The sequence below is a fragment of the Python bivittatus genome, unplaced genomic scaffold (assembly GCF_059951505.1).
Source record: "Python bivittatus isolate LINGU-HERP-01145 unplaced genomic scaffold, Pbiv_v1 ctg000020_np1212, whole genome shotgun sequence".
In the NCBI taxonomy this organism is placed as follows: domain Eukaryota; kingdom Metazoa; phylum Chordata; class Lepidosauria; order Squamata; family Pythonidae; genus Python; species Python bivittatus.
The window spans coordinates 114511709-114532342 of record NW_028277030.1 but is presented as its reverse complement, the minus strand read 5'-3'; the positions used below and the strand labels follow the sequence as shown (position 1 = coordinate 114532342).

The 20634-nt window shown below is 35.7% G+C and overlaps 1 protein-coding gene across 2 annotated transcripts in view; it reads left to right on the top strand.

Moving 5' to 3' along the window:
• SYT14 (synaptotagmin 14) overlaps positions 1–15319 on the top strand; it is an 85369-nt gene extending 70050 nt beyond the window's left edge. For both annotated transcript variants that reach the window (XM_088147196.1, XM_088147202.1), the window contains 2 exons: positions 6659–6848; positions 12119–15319. In XM_088147196.1, the coding sequence (XP_088003322.1) occupies positions 6659–6848; positions 12119–12432 (504 nt within the window). In that variant the 3' untranslated portion in view covers positions 12433–15319. The remainder of the gene's footprint in view (positions 1–6658; positions 6849–12118) is intronic.
• The last annotated feature ends 5315 nt before the right edge of the window (positions 15320–20634 follow it).

Below are 20634 nucleotides of genomic sequence, written 5' to 3'. Positions count from 1 at the left end.
GCGGAGGATTGGATCATGACAAAAAGGAAGGAATATGTATTTTTTTATTATACATATAATCTCCTAAGAATGGGGAGGGGGGGAATCAAATTGCAAAAAAAGCCCTTGAGAAGTTTAAATTTTTTCACACAATATGGTTACAATGCTGAGTTCAGTAGATCTTATTTCAAGATAAATAAGAATATAGTTAAAGTCTTAATTTAAAAAAATACTAAGCACTGAGATAATTGTCTGTGTTAATGTTCTAACTGTATCGTTAGAGCAGCAGAAGCAGCAGGCAGTCTTTCTTAAGATTTTTCATAAAATGGTAAGTCTACAGCTCTACATTTTATTCAGACTGAATCTTATTTACCCTATACTGACACTGTACCATAAATAAACTATTAATAATAAAACTTTTACTGCAGATGCTGTCAAAGGATTTGTTGACTGGAAATGTTTTCCTTGACCTTCAGCCTTGTTTCTGAAAACCAATAGGCAAATTGATCGTTTCAGTAATGGGAATAAACTCCTGTGTAAAAGGAATTGTACACTTGGACCAGCTTTTCTGTTGCTGGTTTGTATGAGAATTTCCAGGATTGTCTGAAAGTATCAAAAGCAGGACATTTATGAAATTTCTGGTGGAGTCAATTGGTGGATTTTGCATTCACACATTACACATGGTGGAATGTAAGATTCCATGTTTATAGCAGAGGAACTAGTTCATAGCAGAGTATTTGTTTGAGGCATGTTCTCTGATATATCTGCTTTGTGAGAAGTCAGCATTTCCCCCTGTAGATCTTTATACCACTAGTGAAGAAGTCAATTTTTGATTTTGCCAAAAGGAGAAAAGATCTTGCAGTTCAGAGATGCTGCGTGAACAATCAAGTGCCAATGGCATTTTTGTCATCAGCATCTTTATGTCAACTTGTGCTAATAAAAATGCCTACTTATTATTTCAGGCTGTGGAAGATATCAGATTATATCTGAATAACCAAATTGAAACTTAGGCCAAGAATCAATTGGAAAATATGAAAGGATTTGTCACTAGGAAGTTCATTGTTTCTTGATACCCAAGGAATATATAAAGAGATGGATATACCTATGCTATGTCTGCTTTACTCTTCTGGTTGGAAGCCTGAGAAAGACAGATAGCATGTCCATGGGACTCTTTACTGCGGAGTGAAACACAGCTGAAATCAGCTCAAAGAGAACTTCAAGAAGGCAGGCAGGTATCAGATATAAGAGAACTGAATAGAGTGACATCCCCTTGATGGTCTTCTCTGATTCCATTTTTGTATTTAACAGACAGCTAGAAACACTAAGATATGCTTATAAGATACGTTTCTCATAGCAGAAAACATCACATTGACAAACTTGGCTAATCTTAGGGGAAAAAAGCAAAATGATGTTAGGTCTGATTAGTACTAGCTTGGGAGACCACCAGGAAATCCCAGGGCTATAGATTAGATGCGGGAGTTGAAAAAACATCTAGGGAGAAGGAATATTGTTGCCATATGGAAATGCCATGTACCTACCAGAAGCTGAGCTGAGATTGAGAAAGATTTGACTCAACTCAGCTTGACTTTACCAACTATCTAGCACCAGTAGCCGACACATGATGCCTTACACTGACCTTTCAGACCTGTTTTTTTTCTAAGAAGAAGGATAAGGGAAATGCTGCGTGTCCTATTTGAATTAGATGCTGCTAGTAAAACAAAAACCAAGCAAACAAAAAACAGGCTGCCCCTGCTTTCTGAAAGAAAATGCCTGGTTTAAAACGACTTTGCTTCTAGTTATGGGAAGCATGCAGAAACACCCTGATTTCCAAAAGCTGTATTTAACGTGCTATCATATTTACCATACTGGGTTTAGTCAAGCTAATTCTGCTTCTCTGGAGTATTACAGTAATGCACTTTTAGGTAGGATATATGAGACAAGGTTGGATATGACTGTTCTATCAGAGCCTCACTTTTCTTGCAAGATATTAAATAATGAGTATCTCTGTTACACAAATTGTCAGTGGTAGCAGGTTCTGTCAGTTGTGGTAGGAAGATGATGATGATGATGATGATGATGATGATGATGATGATGATGATTTCTCAACCGCCCATCTCCCCCCAATGGGGGAACTATGGGCGACTCATAACAAACATTAAAAACATAAATATATATAAATACATAAAACATCAGTTAAAAACATTACTAAAAAGCCAGGAGTGAGGGGGCCAATCGCACCTCCGGGGGCAGAATGTTCCAAAGAGCAGGATATTGCTACCTGAAATTGAACTTTTGAAATAGTGTCTGATTAGGGTCAAATCATCTGTTTTATGATTGATATTGGAACATATTGCATGACTTTCCCATCATCCCACATAACATAAACATTCATAACTGAACCAAGAGAACGATAATCATGTTTGAAACTCATCTATGTTAGGCTCACTCTCCACCATGAAGACTGTCAGCTTTGAGATAGTGAAACTGTATCACAGTGACAGTTTTGAGAGGTTATGATTTAGTTACTGTAATGTAATTAAGAGACTGTACAGTAAAAATCACCAGGTCCTAATAGCACTTACCAGAGAGTTCTTTGAAAACTCAAATGTGAAATTGCTGACCTCCTAGCAAAAATATGTAACTTGACCGTCAAATCAGGATCAATGCTAGAGAACTGGAAGATAGCCAGTGTGATCCCAGTTTTTAAAAAGAGACCCAGGTGAGATCCAGGAGATTATGGACCAGTCAGCTTAATGTCTGTTCCAGGCAATCCAGGCAGAAATGTTAAACAGAGAAAAAATAACTAAGCTTATGGAGGAATAGGTTTTGCTGAAGAAAAATCAGCATAGATTCCACAAACTAAATTCTCTGCTACCAAACTTCTAGTATGTTTTTAACATGTCAGTAAGCATGTGGATGGTAGTGACCCTATCCCCACTATATACTAGGATCTTGAAAGGAAAAGAAAACGTTGATAAAGTTCCTCAACAAAGACTCTTGAGTAAGTTGCAAAAAATAACTTGTTATTTTATGAATGGCTATCTAGTTAAAAATCAACAAAGAATAGGAATAAATGAGGAATTTTCTTGGTGGAGGGAAGTGAGAAGTGGAAACACTCAAAGATCTTTGTTGGGAGTGGTGCTTTTTAATATGCTCATAAATGATCCTGAGTTATGAGTAAGCAGTGAGATAGCCAATTTTACTATTAAGGGTAGTAAAGCCAAAAGTAATTGTGAAGAGATCCAGAAGGATCTTTTAAAATGGATTAATGGTTAAGAAATTAACAAATACAATTATAATTTCAGTAAGTGTAAAATTATGCACATATACACACTAAATGCACATATGCACTGATAGAGCTTGAACTGTCTGTAAGTAACGAGGAAAAAGATGGGTCATAATGGATACCTCAAGGAGGATGTTGATTCCATGTACAACAACTGTGCAAAAGGGAAATGCCATACTTGGGATCATTAGGAAAGGGATTAAAAATAAAATGCAAACATTATAATATATGTATCTATAGTAGGTCTGCACCTGGAATACTATATACAGTTCTTATCACTACATTTGAAAAAAGGATATGGAGCTGGAAAATATGCAGAAAAGGATATCCAAAATGATCAGACCTTCTATACAAAAAAATAATGTTTTGGACTCTACCTTGGCAAAAACCACAACTGACAGGAGACATGGTTAAGGTGTATAAAATCGTGTATGTATGTCCATGTATGGCAGGAAGCAAGTAGACAGGGAGAAAAACTTCTCCCTCTCTTAAAACACAAGAACCAGGTGTCATCCAATGAAGCTGATTGAAAGAGATTTACAGAGGACAAAACAAGGTGCATAATTAATCTATAGAATTCAATATCCACAAAACATGGTAATGATCACTGAGTTAAACAGCTTTAAAAGGGGAATAGACAAATTCACAGAGGACAAATCTATCAAGGACTATTAGCCTTAAAGATTCTTGTTACCTTCAGGTTGAGGGCAATGTGCCTCCAAATACGGGTTGCAGGGAAACAACTGCAGGAGCAGGATGTATTTCCATCTCTTGCTTATGAGCGTCCAGAGACAGTGTTGGCTCTGGGAGAAACAAAATGCTGGACTAAGTGGGCTTTGGCCTGATCTAGCAGGGCTATTTTTATCCATCTATACCAAATAGGTTTGTTGGAAGGGGGAAAATTCTGAGTTTCCAGAAGTTCAAATTGTTTTTATGAAAAAGCAAAGAGAATGTCTCACAAAATAACTCTATACATTTTGCACATATTACAGTTATATGGGAAACAATCACCGCTTAGTGGTAGAGCACATTTTTGCATGTATATAAAACAAGCAAAATATATTTTGGTATTTAGAAGATCTTAGTAGAACTAAGAAATTTTTGGAGAACAGTTTCCATTTAATGTAAACAGTATTGGATTAAATGGTGACTAATGAGTAGAATCATACATCAGTAACAATCTCACCGGCAAATATTATAAGTATAATACTTATAATACGTCTACTTATTATAATAAGTATAAGTCCAATAGAGTGTTCGACTGGGATCTGGGAATCTGTGGTTCAAAATTCCAGTCTTTGCACCATTGTCCCATAAGGATGAATCATCCTGAACTGTCACAGGTAACTTCACAGAAGAAATTTGTAATGAACACATCTATCTTTTCAGTAATGTTTTATTATATCATAATTATTTTCTTTTGCTTTATGTTTGTAATTATAATTATAATTAATTTATTTGGTCTTTATTTTTCTTCAACCCTCATCTTTTTTTGGTGGAAAGACAGGATATAACTTTTTAAAAAATATATATTTTTATTAAAGACTTTTTCAAACAATGAAAGAAATCTAAAAGAAAAAATAAGAGAAAGAATAAGAAATAAAGTTAAGGAAAAAAGTGCAGGAAACAAAAAAACAAACAAGGAAAGATAGAAAAAAGAACAGTAACTAGGAGAACAAAATCCAGAAAAATAAGTATTTTCTGACCTTCTTTGCAACAGAAATTAACACATTTGTTATCTAAACCTCCCTCCTTAATATTACAAAAATCCTTTCAGCCCCTTGTTTAGTCCTTTTTCAGTCATCAAATCCATAAATCATCACTTCACTTTTCTCTATTTTCAGCAAAAAGTCCATAAAAGGTTTCCAGTCTTTTAAAAAGATACTTCTTGTTTTATCCCTGACCGAACAGGTCAGTTTCACCATTTCTGACAATTCCAACATCTTCACAACCCATTCCTCCATTGCAGGAATTTCAGTATTCCTCCATTGTTGTGCATATAATAGTCTTGCTGCAGTTACCATATATAAAATCAATATTCCGTGAGTTTTTTTCCTAATTGTCTATTTATAAGTCTCAATAAAAAAAGCTCTGGCTTCTTCTCAACATTAATCTTTAAGATTTTTTGTATCATTGTATGTATTTGTATCCAGAATTTTCTAACTTTTTCACCAAAGACAGGATATAACTTAAATAATAATAAGAGAAGAAGGGGTTAAGCCACCTCCACTTCTCTGCGATCCCAATAATTAGCAGCCACCTCCAGTAGGTTCAGTTTACATTTTTCTAATGAGCACGTTAGATGAAAAGAGTCATTATATGCATTATTGGAATTATGGATAGAAAGACAACTCCCACCCCCATCCCTAATTACCTGTGAACATTTTGCTGATAAGAACAGAGGAACCTATTGAGAAAAAATAAGTAAGAAATACAAACTGCTGCAAAGCATGGTTTTGTTTGAAGATTAGCCTGGAGAATATTTATAATTTGGAAGAAGCTGTGCCTTGTGAATGTAATCTTTTTTTATAACAGCTAAACAGGCTTTTCTCTTTCTTTTCCTGTCCAGTTACTTCATCCCCTCCCTTGATCTCCATCCAATAATGTTTTCCTTTTTGTCTTTCCTTCCCTTCCCAATGCAGTTATTGCTTCCTCTTACCCCATCTCCACTCTCTCTTCTTCCTCCTCCCCCTCCTCTTTTGCATTCTTTGGTTTTCTGCTGGAAGAAAGAAGGGCAATAGGTGTGAGTACTGGAATAGCAGGTGGGAGAATCCCTTAATTGTATACATAGAATAACCTTTTAAATTAAATGTGGTAATGCCATATCTCATTTGCTCTTGTATGTGTACAAATGAGCCGGTATCCTATAGTCATGATGCTGTGCATTTCCCCTTTCTGGCCTATCTTTTCTTATAACATATCTTTGGGACTTGATATGTTACTTTGATCCCCTTGAAGGGAAGTGCCTGTATGTAAAGTGCTGTTAATAGTGCCTGGGATATTTTCAGTTATATACTTCTATGTATTTATTTTTAATCTGATTACTGTATTGGATTTGAATGCCACTCAGAGTCTGTTATGCTTAGAGAGGACTATAACCCCAGTGAATAAACAAACACATTTCTATTCTAAAAGCAGTATTAAGCATTTCCAAATAATTCTGTAAGCCTTTATGATCTGCCTTATTTTGTCATACAAGGTGTGATAGGAAGTGGAGACCTTGTTTGAATTTAATGTCAAAAGATAGCTTACAGCTCCCCCCCTTTATTTTTTTATTTCCATTGTGATATGCATAATTAGGAATTAAAAAATTCCAGAAATTAATACTAAGAATAGATTCTTCACTATTGTGACTACTTAAAATGATTGCAAAAACTTTGCTTTTGCTTCTAGGGTTGTGACTCCCAAATGAGCATGTCAGAAGCATCCTGCAGTGAAAGTATCTCCTCTTGTCAATCTTTGGCACATGGCTCAGCTCCAGAAATCCTCATCGGACTGCTTTATAATGCCACAACTGGAAGACTAGCAGCAGAAGTGATAAAAGGCAGCCACTTCAAAAACTTGGCAGCAAACAGACCACCCAGTGAGTAGAATATATATATTTTTTCATCTTAATACTTCTGCGCTTGGGAGGATTTCACTGGTGGGGACTTCAGTCCTATCATTTAGTCTTACCCAGTCAAACTGAAACAGTGTAATCATCAGCTAATCTGTTTCATGTTTTCATTGGGGAAATGGCAGTAATCTAAAATTCTAAATATTGGTTGCAATTCAACAAGATCCTTTTAATTTTTTATGATTGACTGGCTAATAAATTGCCTTTATCTTAATGATTAACTATTAATACCTCACATAACAAAGCCATTATAGAAAATTACAATGTATTTTAAAAGTGTGTGCTGATAAATGTTTATGTAAATTTGTTGCCATCACCATAGTTAATGATACTAGAATAAGATGTTATAAATCTATGAGAATTTAATAATATCAACATGTGTAATATACATTTGATATTCTCTGTGGTAATTAAAAGTAGTATTTATTCTTCATTCCAAGTAAATATGCATGAATGGTCACGTGTATTTGTGTGGTGTATATATTTCAAGGATAAAATTAAATAATTTAGTAAGATGGCCTCAGCTAAAGATAGAAATATATTTACAATTGGCATGATTGAATTAACTTTTTGTACACTTGTAGTGACCAGATTCTGCAAAAAGGGATCAGAAAAACACCTGACACCTGGACCCAAATCCAATTCCTATATGCTATGTCTACAAAAGTCCATTTGAAAAAGTAGAATTAAACAAGACCAATATTTATTTATTTACTTAGGAAACTGATATGACTGCCCATCTCATACAAGATAATCCTAGGCATTCACAATAATATTAAATAAAAACAGTGTAAATAAAACAGATCAAACCCTATGACAACCCCATGTATCCCAACCATGGTGCTGCAACATCACTTAAGCTCTTTGTACTCTTAAATTTGCTGGACTCATGTTTATCCTAGTCAAAAGCCTAGGTGAAAAGTCAGGTCTTCACAGCCATCCAGAAGGCTAATAGGGTGGAGGCCCTCTGAATCTCAGAGGAAGGCTGTCCCAAAGGGTTGTGGCAGCCACAGAAAAGGTGCATCTCCATTTTTATCATACCTGTAGATAACTGGCCGGAGATCCTATTTCGGATGACCAGGTCCCTTCTGGGTAACACCAAATGTAGCACTTGACATGATACTGCTTTCAAAATGTTACAATACCTCCCTGTCCTTATAATATTGAGACCTTTTATCTACTGCTGACCCAATTTGACAGCAAATATTTAATTAAATAATTTATTTCTAACTGTGATCTAGGACCAAGAAAATTATACTAATAAATATGCATAAATGATATGGACATGACATAAAGCTGCCATTTTTGGTAGCACACTTTTATTAAAAGAAGCATTGTACTTTAAGGTTACTATAATGCTCAAACAAGTAGGTGTGGAGAGCAGCTAAATCCAGTATAAAAATGGCACTCTTTTAGCTTACTGATGTTATGCTTATATTATCTGTGTATAATAACACTTTTGGTTATTTGTGAATCACTTCTGCTTTTTGATCCCACTAGGTGTTGCTCAAACTATATGGTTAACACTTCATTTTTAAATTTAATGTTAGATGTGGAGAAGCCCAATTTTAATCTCAACCATTATCCATAAAGAAGGAAGTCCAAATATCTCATTCCCCAGCCATGATCTAAACCCGAAACTTACGCTAAAATCTGAGTAATCATTTGAATTCTCATTTGCACCCATGGTACCCCTCTCCCCCACTTAGAAATTATTGCAGAGTAGGGAACAATTTTCATTCAGAACATTAATGGAAACATTGTGGTCCTAATGAAAATCTCCCCTCCTCCATAGCTATTATTACATTTTTAAAAGTCTTGCTGAGTCTGCTAAGTACAGAATTTTTAGAAGATGCCTCCTGTTTCTTACACTCCTTATTTCTAATCAAAATTTCCTTAGAGTTTCTGAATGTCTCTTACATGATAGATTTCAGGTAGGTATCTAGAAGACCATACAAAAATCTAACACATTTCTAGGATGCAGTTTCAGAATATGTATTTCAGTGGAGAAAGCAACTCAAGGACATACAGAGTCAAAGCCAATAGATCAGTCCACATATACAGACCTTCATTTGGTGTGGTGTCTCTCTATCTGTCTACCTACCTACCAATCAATTACAGTGGGTGGGGTAAGAAGAACTTACATTTCACAGTTCTTCATTACATCAAACCAATTTATAAGCTTTTTTTGCACAGCTCGCTTAAAGTGTTCTCCTCTCCTTGAGCCAGCAGAAAACTAAACTGATATAAGTTTGCAGTCCCATTGCCAATGCCAGTTGCCTATGTTCCAGATTTGTGTGTGTGTGTGTGTGCGTGCACGCGCATGTGCACACATGCTCTCTCTTTGCAACTTCATAGTGCAACTCCACCTTTAGTCAGATATTGGTCATATTGCTTCAATCACAGATTTACTGCTTTTCTGGAAATGCAGAAAATCTGTTTAGAAGCAGTCTGAACACCGGTAGACAGGCACAGTAGAAGAGGGGTTGTACCAGAAGTGACTGAGAATGAATTGTCTCTCTTTTTCCTGCTTTACTATACAGCCATATCTAATCAACTATTATTCAGGCCAATCCAAGTCTCCAAGTCAGAGGGATGTATAGAGCATGTACAGAGGAAAAGTATAGTGTTGTTTTTTTTTAAAGCAGGACTCTTTTGCTGCTCAAAGCTGTATGGCCTCAGACGACAGTGCCCAGACCCCAGAGAGGTGTACCTGTACCAGTTTTAAGAGGCCAATAGATACTGATGTGATAGAACCCCTAGAAGACACCTGACAGCACAACTGACAAAATGATTAGTAAAATATGTCAGATTGTGCCTATGGTAAAATTGCCTGTTGGCTGCTTAAAGTAGTAGTTTAATGCCAGAACAGCAAAGGATGACTTTAAGCTACCTCATGTTTGGGTTGAAGACAAGATGAAGGTAATGTCATGGAGATATGGCAGAGAAAAGAGATTCCTGGGGAATCTCTGTCCACACTGTTGTGAGGTGCAAGTAAGAAAAAGGCCTTTGTTGCAAAACCAATAAAAAACTATTTTGATGTTTTTGATAGTTTTTTTTTAAAAAAAGAGTGTTTGTTTTGTTTATTTTTCCATATCATGTGGGCTCACACTACAGTTTAGGGAATCTTGTGCACATGTTGGGCATATTCTGTTTATTATCATTGTTTATTTAGTGCTATCCTGACATTGCAATTTGAATTGGAAATTTGAACTTATGGGAAGCTCTCTATGTGCATTGAAGAAACCATGTAGCTTTGAATTGGTTTTTTAAACTTTGATCAACTAAGCTTGCATTTTAGCTAAAACATGATTTCAGATGGAAGATGCAGTAAAGTGGCATTAAATGTATAAATTAGCCAACTAAATTAATTTAACCAGATTTCATTACTATGTTTACAGTATACACAGAATGCAATTCGGCAATCATTTATCTTACTGTAATTCTATTGACCTCCTCTACTCTGAGTTCATTTAATTGATCCTTACTCAGAAAGTTGGAGTTTGCATGAAAAAGAGGAAGGTCTGCTAAAGAACATACTTTGATTTCTAGTTTGTAGCCTGATCTTTTGCATGAATCTCCATGCTCTTGTGTTTTAAACCCAACAGAAATTACTATTAGGATATCACATTATTTGAAACAGTGTAATTCTTTTATTAAAGATTACACAGTGAACATAACAAAATTCATTTCATTCAATTCTACCTGCTCATCCTTTTGCTCAATCCTTTTCTCTAAAACTGATTTGCTAAGGTTTGTTTTCTTTCACTCTGGTGAATAGTGTTTCCTCTTAAACTTTAACCTTTGATCCTGTGTCACCCAACTATTGACATCTGGTCATTATTTCTTTTACTGCTTTCCACCCCACCCCCGTTGTCAGACGGACTGTTCTGTTGTCTAAAACACTTGATAGGTGGACAGGTTTATATAATACGAGGTGAGTTCCTGTGGAGACTAATTGGATGTTGTCTTTTTCATGCAAAAGAAATCTGCCAGCTTCAAAGCTCTCCACCACTTTCTACCATGTTGGTTTCTGATGATGTACAATAATTATTTCACTATTATAATGGAGATAGAGCTGATCTCTGACTATGGATGGTGGTATTTCAGACATTTGTAAAATGAACATGTGAATAAATGTTTGGACATTCAATTTTATTATTTCTTTTTTAAACAATCCAAATTTCTTTTTAAAAAAATCCAAATTCATGCATATACCCCCCCCAAAAAGACAGAAAATCTTTCTGTTCTTAAATTAAATAAAAACAAATATTGGTATACATACTGAATTCAATAATTATTACTATTTTCTTGGGCCAAGTGCTTCCACACAACAGTTACAATGAAAGTTTTGAATGTCATTGCTATTTCAGTGAATTCATATCCATGGTCTAGTAGCTCCAGTGCACACATGGAGCTTCAGATAGAGAGGAGTTTCTTCCTTTTCCTCTATGGGTAATGGAATGTATCCTCTGTGCACATAGGATTTTTTATTGTACTCTGAATACTTTAACTCTTATTTTTGTTAAATCTATTTTATACTGCTTCCTATACAAAAACATTGCAAAGATTTTGTACTTGAATAGTATGGTATATCATGCTATTCTTTAAAATTAGCATAGAGCAACTATGTACTAATTATTTGTTGTACCACATATTTGCATGCAAAAATCATGCATGAAGAACTTCATTCACATGAGTAAATATAAACTTTTCAGTGGATAATTTTATATTTTGACATTTTAATTGTACGAAGTCCAATAAAAAATCTTGAAGAGAAACCACATCCATGCAGAGAGATTTTTAAGCAAACATTTCATCATGAACACTGTAATGTTATCACTGCACTCCAGTCCCATTCTTTTACCTGTAATTTCTTTTTTTCATGTCATTATACACCTATTTATATGAACTGAAAACTCCAATATGCTTTACAGTGCTGTGCCAGTTGTAGCTTGCTAAGTGTTAATGCTATATGTGTCTGCTTGGTGCAAGTGAGCAAGGGATAGTAGTAGGATTATGAGGTATACCTCTAAGTCAATTTTTTATGAAAGGATATTTACAATTAAGTAAAAGTCACAATGAAATATTTTTCTCTTTTTGTTACATTATTAAGTTTAACCAATTATTCAAATCCAATATGGTATACACCATAATCTTAAAGATATTCTGATGTGTTTTGGTAGGTGAAATGTTTTATCCAAGACAACTCATGTATCAAATTGTCTATTCTGTAGATACATTTGTTAAGCTGACATTGCTGAATTCCATGGGTCAAGAGATGTCCAAATGCAAGACATCCATCCGAAGAGGGCAGCCAAATCCGGTCTACAAGGAGACCTTTATTTTTCAAGTGGCACTATTTCAGCTGTCCGATGTTACACTTATATTATCTGTGTATAACAAACGCAGCATGAAGCGAAAGGAAATGATAGGCTGGATTTCTTTAGGTTTGAACAGTTCTGGTGAAGAGGAACTGAACCACTGGACTGAGATGAAAGAATCAAAAGGACAGCAAATATGTAGGTGGCATTCATTGTTAGAATCTTAATGTAAAACTGGGGCCCCACAGAATGTCAAATTGTTGTTTTGGTGCAGCTAAGAGACTCCTACAGAAATTACAAGTTCAACATTCCTCTTCAAAAAAATGCACAAAATGCTGTGAAGAAATACGAACTTCCACATTTTAATTTAACATTACTGATTTTTTTTTAAAAGCACCAGATAAAGAAGACAGCAACCACAAGTCTTTATCATGAAACTTTTAGGATTCTTCTCACCTATCCTTATTTTGATTAACTTATGTAACTTTTGTGTAAATTCTTTATTCCTATGAAATTCTCTGATTGTATTGTTCTTTTTCTTTTAGTGGTGCTATGCTGTGTGTTGTAGGTGATCTATCAAGAAGCAGATTTGGAGGGGGAAAGAAGAATGGTTAAATGGCGGAAGGAAGCCCAACAATAGGAAAGAAAAATTGTAACGTAGGTTTGTAGTAGTAGAGGTATTATTTTTTCCATTCTTAGTGACTTAACATTTCTGACAGTGTAATTCTGAAGACCATTAGAGTTGCTATGCAAGAGAAGCTAGATGCTGACTACTTATCAGATTCTCTGTGGTCTCTGCTTTAAGCAGGATTTTTTTTTCCCCAGGGAGCTGAAGCTGTTTTGAAAGAGAATCACCATTTATGGTGTAGAGACACATAACTTTCACTCTTGATAAATAGGCTTTTGTATTATTTCAAAAGCTTGTGAAACTTGTTTGACCAGAGGTATAAGTCTCACCTCTTAAAAATTACTGGGAGGGTGTCTTCAGTTTAACATATCTATGATGCAGGATTATTCATTGTGTGCCTTCTTTGGATCTTAATGAAATAGGACCCAGTGTAAGCACTGAGCACTTTTCAATTTTCTGATTCCTCATTTGCCAGCTTGAAAGCACAGGATCCAAAGATTTGCACAAGGGAGCTTTGGATATGTGATTTTGAAATAGCAGAGTTCTATTGTTTGAAACTGTGCTTCCACATAGATGTTTCTAATGGTACTAATCAAAAGATATTGTGTGACTGTTCCATCTTTCCTTAATAAAATTTCTATGCTCAGAAGAAAAAGGGAAGAAGCTGAGGAAAAAACATGGAGGTTTACAAGTAGAAGACAACAATATCTCACTTCCCCATAAAATTCCATGAATGAGGTAGGGCAAAGCAGTGTGATGTGGTGGTGGTGGGGTCTATTCTTCAAAGGAAAAAAGTAAAACAATTCACTGGACAGCCACAAGTCCCTGGACATAACTAAAGTAGCCCCCTTTACCCAGTATAAGAGGTTTAGAGAACCTGATGAAATCTTGCAGGCGGTTTCTGTCACAGATGGCTCAGTGATACTAAAGGTGCTTTTGTTTAGGTAAGAGAAGGAAGGATTTGGTTCATAACTGCTTTTTAATTAAGGCAGTTGGTCTTTATATGAATTATGGTTATTGGAAGTTCAAAATCTAAGTAATACATAAATATTTTTTTAAATGGAAAGTTTTAGAAATTCAATGATGATAAAATTTGGGAATTACAATACCTGGGAATAACAAGGTTTGGGTAATTTTAGATAATGAGGGAATAAACTGCTAGCACTTGAGATGTATTTAGTCCCAGCAGTTAATTCACTTTCTTTCTCCCTCACACATGCACACATGCTTGAAAAGGGTAGTTTCATGAATTACAAGAGTTGAAGTATCCAGGAAAGTATTATGAGCTTCCTTACTCAAGAATTCTTGCAGTAAATGGTTTCACTTCTTTCTTTTCAACAATTGCAAGATTTCAGTTACACTGAAGGTCAAGACACTGCTTGCCATGAATATAGTGGTGAGATCATGACAAAAGGGAGTATAACTTAAATAAACACCTAGAATGCCTATGGAATCTATTTTGGTTATAAACATAGTTAGAACTGATGAATTTTTATTCAAGTGCCAGCTTTGGCTGAAGTGAAGCTGAAAAAAAAAGGATCAATGCATTTCCTTTTGTACTTAGAATAGACTGATTGAGCAAGTACATGTTTATTACTCTTACCCACAATAATATTGAATGCTGCTACGTTTGAGATCAAAGACTTTCCAGTATTGCATGACTGGATACAAGTCCATCAAACGAAGGATGTGTAATGTTCCCGGTTTCAACAATTTTAACAACCTCCTTAAAATTTCTCAGCTGTAGTCTTTAAATTGTTATTCAGTGCCTTTCATGTTTCACTACTTAAATTTGTAACTATAATGTGATGCTGAATTGATTGATTTTAAAGATTTACCAAATTATTTTTCCTGTGTTGCATGAAATGTATAGCATAAGAAATGTAATTTTGTTAACAAATACTGTTCACGATCTTTTGCAAACTTAAATATGATTAATGGTACAATTTAATGTATTATTTCCAGTTCTGATTCTTGTTAATTTGCCTTTACACAAGCCTTGTTTTGCATTTCAAAAATCCTTATTTAGTTGCATTTTAGTTAAAATTAAAACATTTAGATTTTATTTATAGATGTTAGTTTCCAATTTCAAACTTGCTTACCATAAAGTATGTACTAGAGTTTACTTCTGAAATGCATGTTTAGGATTGAATTGTAAGACTTGCAACATCATAGTGCCTTGAAGAATGGATAAAGTATTTTTACAGAGGAAAGAAATGATGAAAAACTGTGATTATGATCCAGGAAATTCCTGATTCTGAAAGTTTCTTAATCTGAGTGGTTCCTCTATATTTTTCTTTTTAAAATATAGTCTATCATAGACACAACTAATGAACTATTTTGTTGGAAGGCAAGATAGATGTGGAGCAATTAAAAATATATATTTGTTTTTCTGCCACTGTCATGTCAATACTTTTGCCCTAATTTTCAAATGGTATACACCTTGTTTGGAAATTACAGTGTACACATAAATAATGTTTGATGGCCTGTAAACAATAAACCTTTGATTTGACATAAGACATTGGATGGGTAAGGGAAGTGGAAAACATCTGCTACCTTTCTATAGGATTATGCTATAGAACAACTTAAAGTTTATACCACAAGATATTTTTAAACATTGGACAGACCTAGTTAATTTAAAACTCAAAAATGACATAAAATCAAAGCAGGTCAGCATTGTATAGGTATGATATTTTTATTTGTTTTATTACTGAGGATTATTTATTATGGATTTTCTCCAGTCAAATTCTCCTTTTACTTTTTTTTTTTTAGAGACATCTGCCAGTAAGTGACAGTTTTGTATACAAACTATTTTTTTCAGTAGTATCATTTTTGACTGAATGGGGTCATGAGCTGATGATAAAGTACATGCTTTATATGTTTGATATCCTAGAAATATTTTCTTTACATATAACTCTTTGAGGTAGGAAAGTCATATTGACCCATCCGTATCACCTTCCCCAGCCTGAGTTTTTCCCAGATGTGTGTGGACTTCAGCACTCAGAATTGTGCAGCATGATTATTTAGCTGGTCATGACTGTGCTTTTGAAATACCATAGCTATCACTCTTGGAGATGGCATTAATCTTTCCTCTAATCACAGATTACTTGGACCAATCCTAATAGGCAATTGTGTGCTTCCTATTAAAACAATCAGTCTGCAAAGTCTCTAGGAAGCTGGCTTAATTTTGTGCCATAGCAATGGCAGTCAGAAACTGTTGGGTCTGAACATAATATAGGCATACTTAGCTTCTGCTGTGAATAGGCTTTTATCCTGGATATTTTGTATTTTGATGTTGTTTTCTTCCTCCTCCTCAGTCTATGATTGTGATTTTTTTTTTTAAAAAAAAAAGCATGATCATTGTTGACAATTCTGGGAATTAACGTCTACACTTCTGGAGACCATCCGAGCTGGGGAAGGCTAATCTACAGTACTGTGCAAAAGTTTTAGGCAGGTGTGAAAAAATGCTGTAAAGTAAGAATACTTTCAAAAATATATATTGTAATTGTTTATGTTTATCAATTTACAAAATGCAAAGTGAACAAACAGAAGAAAAACCCAAATCAAACTTTGGTGTGACCACCCTTTGCTTTCAAAACAGCATCGATTCTTCTAGGTACACTTGCACACAGTTTTTGAAGGAACTCAGCAGGTAGGTTGTTCCAAACATCTTGGAGAACTAACCACAGATCTCCTGTGGATGTAGGCTGCCTCAAATCCTTATGTCTCTTCATGTAATCCCAGACAGACTCGATGATGAGATCAAGACTCTGCGGGGGCCAAACCATCACTTCCAGGACTCCTTGTTCTTCTTTACGCTGAAGATAGTTCTTAATGACATTGGCTGTATGTTTGGGGTCATTGTCCTGCTGCAGAATAAATTTGGGGCCAATCACATGCCTCCCTGATATTATGGCATGATGGATAAGTATCTGCCTGTATTTCTCAGCATTGAGGACACCATTGATCCTGAGCAAATCTCCAACTCATGCAGCCCCAAACTTGCAAAAAACCTCCACCATGCTTCATTGTTGCCTGCAGACACTCATTATTGTACCACTCTCCAGCCCTTCGGCAAACAAACTGCCTCCTGCTACAGCCAAATATTTCAAATGTTGATTCATCAGTCCAGAGCACCTGCTGCCATTTTTATGCACCCTAGTTCCTATGTTTTCGTGCATAGTTGAGTCATTTAGCCTTGTTTCCATGTCAGAGGTATGGCTTTTTGGCCACAATTCTTCCATGAAGACCACTTCTGGCCAAACTTCTCCAGACAGTAGATGGATATACCTGGGTCCCACTGGTTTCTGCCAGTTCTGTGCTGATGGCACTGCTGGACATCTTCCAATGTCAAAGGGAAGTAAGCATGATGTGTCTTTCATCTGCTGCATTAAGTTTCCTTGGCTGACCACTGTATCTACAGTCCTCAGCATTGCCCATTTCTTTGTGTTTCTTCAAAAGAGCTTGAATAGCACATCTTGAAACTGCAGTCTGCTTTGAAATTTTTGCCTGGGAGAGATCTTGCTGATGCAGTATAACTACCTTGTGTCTTGTTGCTGTGCTCAGTCTTGCCATGGTGTATGACCTGTGACATGAAACTGTCTTCCACAACCTCACTTCAGTAGCAGAGATTGGCTGTTCCTCACCCAGTTTTAAGCCTCCTCCACAGCTGTTTCTGTTTCAGTTAATGACTGCATTTCAACCTACATATGAAAGTGATGATCATTAGCACCTGCTTGGTATAATTGGTTAATCATACACCTGACTCTAATCCTCCAAGTTCCCTGACTTTGTGCAAATGTACGAAGTGTGCAAGTGTAAGAATTGATGCTGGTTTGAAGCCGAAGGGTAGTCACACCAATATTGATTTGATTTAGATTTTTCTTGTTTACTCACTTTGCATTTTGTAAATTGATAAACAATTACAATATATATTTTTGAAAGCATTCTTACTTTACAGCATTTTTCACACCTGCCTAAAACTTTTGCATAGTACTGTATATATTGCCATGTAATTTTAAATGTATTGCATTATGTATATACAAATAGAGATTTATATGAAATTTATAAAACTTAGACTCTAATGCTGTAATATGGAACAGACAAAGGTCTTAAAGTTTGTATCCAGTAGAGTTGCTTTTCAGAACTTCTAGCACTGAGTTTATACTTTACTCACAACCAGGTGTTCCTTATTTTGAGATCAAACTCCTTGATGCTGCTTTCAGAGTACCAGTCATTTTTTTAGGGTAAATGCATAAGAGAAGAACATATGATTTCCAGGATCAGAATCGGGGTTTGCACTGTGAACTGGGTTTGATTAATGCCACCTTATTTAGCTGATACCATAAAGCCGCTCCTCTGAATTTGGCTCTCACAGAGCCTCGCATGGGCATATCCCATGCTAACATTTAGTTCACATAAGTATTTGAAATACCTACATGTTCTAGTTTATCTTTCTCTAGTTTGATATCCTTCATGTGTATTGGATTACAATTTCCATCTCGTAACTCTTTTCATTATTGGACATGCTGACTAGAGATTCTGAGAATTGAAATACTATACATCTGGTAGGCACCCAATTGGGGGAGGTTGGGTTGCTTTGTCCATATGATAAAAATATTAATTATATGGCAGGAGAACCAGCAAATAAAAATGACCAGGGACATATTCTTAAAAATAACATGCCTTCTTTGATGGAATTTGGCAGCTTCCAAAAATAGATTCCTTGACCTTATAGAATTTCTGTGTTAGTGGTATGGCAGAAGGGGTTCCCAAAAGGAAGTAGTATTGTGGCAGTATCCACACAATAGCACCATATGGATCAGACCATTTTATAATTTCAAGGGAAGTTCCAGAATATTGTTGAAAGCTCCTGTACGATGCTCATTAATTTCACCGTCTTGTACACTCTGTGTCTTTGGGACTGATACATTTTAATGTACCAATTTTGAATTGTCTTGGAACTTAGGTATATGGTTGACTTTTCTCTAAACTTAACTAAATCTTTTCATTGTCCTATTCCTAATGTAAGTATTAACTTTCTCGCTCCTGTGACAGTCAACCCATGGGCTGCAGACAGCCTCCCAATATCCCATTTGGCCCGCTGAGCAAGTGATGCTTGTGCCACCAAAATTTAGAGTTAAAATAATTGATTTCTGGTGGCACTTTTTTTTTTACCATTGTCACAAAATTAAAGGTGTGAATGAAACAATGGGGCAAACCACTTCTACTTCCACAAACAAGCTACCTCCCAGCAAAAGAAAAAAAAGTGGCTTCATTGAAATTGGGCTGTTTTGATGCTGGTGATGGATTTGGGGCTGCTTTATACAAGATTAAAGGTAGAAATGGAAGTGGTTTGCCTCACGGGAGCCTCCCATTTCAATTCCTGCCCTGTTCCCAAAACACAAAGGTTAAAAAAGCCTCCCCCCATCCCCCGACATAAGGGCATCTTGCTACTACTTGAAAGACTGGGAAGCTAAGTTGTGGCACCCAACTTCTGAAATATGATCTATTCTTGTTCTAGTCTTAGTGGTTTTTACTGAGTGCCAATTTGCCTGGATAGGAAGACCATTTGTTCAATAGCAGAAGGGAAGTTTTATATGCAGAAGACCCCGGATTCAAACCTTGGTACTCCAGTTAAAAGGATCATAGATAGCAAGGAAATCAGGGAATGTCCTCTGAATGTGATCTTAGACAGCCGTTTTAATACTAATCTAGGTAGGCCAGTGCTTTGGTTCAACATTAACCTCCCATTCTCAAATTCATTAAGAAATGTATTTATTTACAGTTTTTATAGCTTGCCCAGCTCAAAAAACTCTTTTAAAACAAATAAAAATTATAAATGCAACAATAAAATAAGTTAAAAGTATAAGAACAATAGTAATAATAATCCATTAAAAAAATCAACCCTTTCCCAAGATGGACTCCGATAACTTAGCTAGGGTTGAAACCTGGTAAAATAAAACTGTCTTTAAAGATCTTCTCAAAACCATGAAGGAGGGACTTACAAACATGTGGGTTAAGGAGTTCCAAAGTGTGGGGGTCGCCGTAGAGAAGGCCTGTTGTCTTGTCTGTGTCCCCTTCACTTGGGGGGTGGGGGGGGGAGTCTTAACAGGCCTTCCTGAGATGTTCTCACTGGATGGGCAGCTTCAGTTCTGGCAATTTGCCATTGCTCTTGATTTCCTTAAACAAAGAACAATGCATACGGCGCTACCTGGTAAAGTAATAAATTACTGTATACTAGTACAGTACGTGGCTCTTTTATTGTGTTTATTTTCAGTTGGGTGCTTCATAAGAAATGAAAAGGTGAAACTGAAACTAAGAAAACAGTAAGATTACTGATGAGATACAGTGCTATTTTTTTTGCACAAAGGAGTGTTATGAAACTCTCCCATCTTCATAATAATTTATTTAACCTATAGAAGTGTGGAATAACTATTTATTTCTCTATCCATGCAAATACCCGAAGGATACTTCATTCAAAGATTGACTGTAAAACAACTTTTCTCTTATGAGAGGGACAAATCATAGATTTTGTCCAGGGAAAGTTATGTGCAGAAAACCATTCCTGATTAAGGTATTTGAGTTTCAGTGCAGTGCTTGTTTCTATGTTGCTACTGGAACGACCCCTCTGGGACACTGTTGTGTGTTTATAGTCCCACACTTTGATATTATGTAGTATTCTTTTCATTTCTATGCTACAATAGGGATATACATCATGACAAAATGTGGTTAAGTCAGTTTATAACTGAGGGCCCCTCTACATTTGTTCTTATAACGCTGAAGCAGTTTTTTCTGTAGC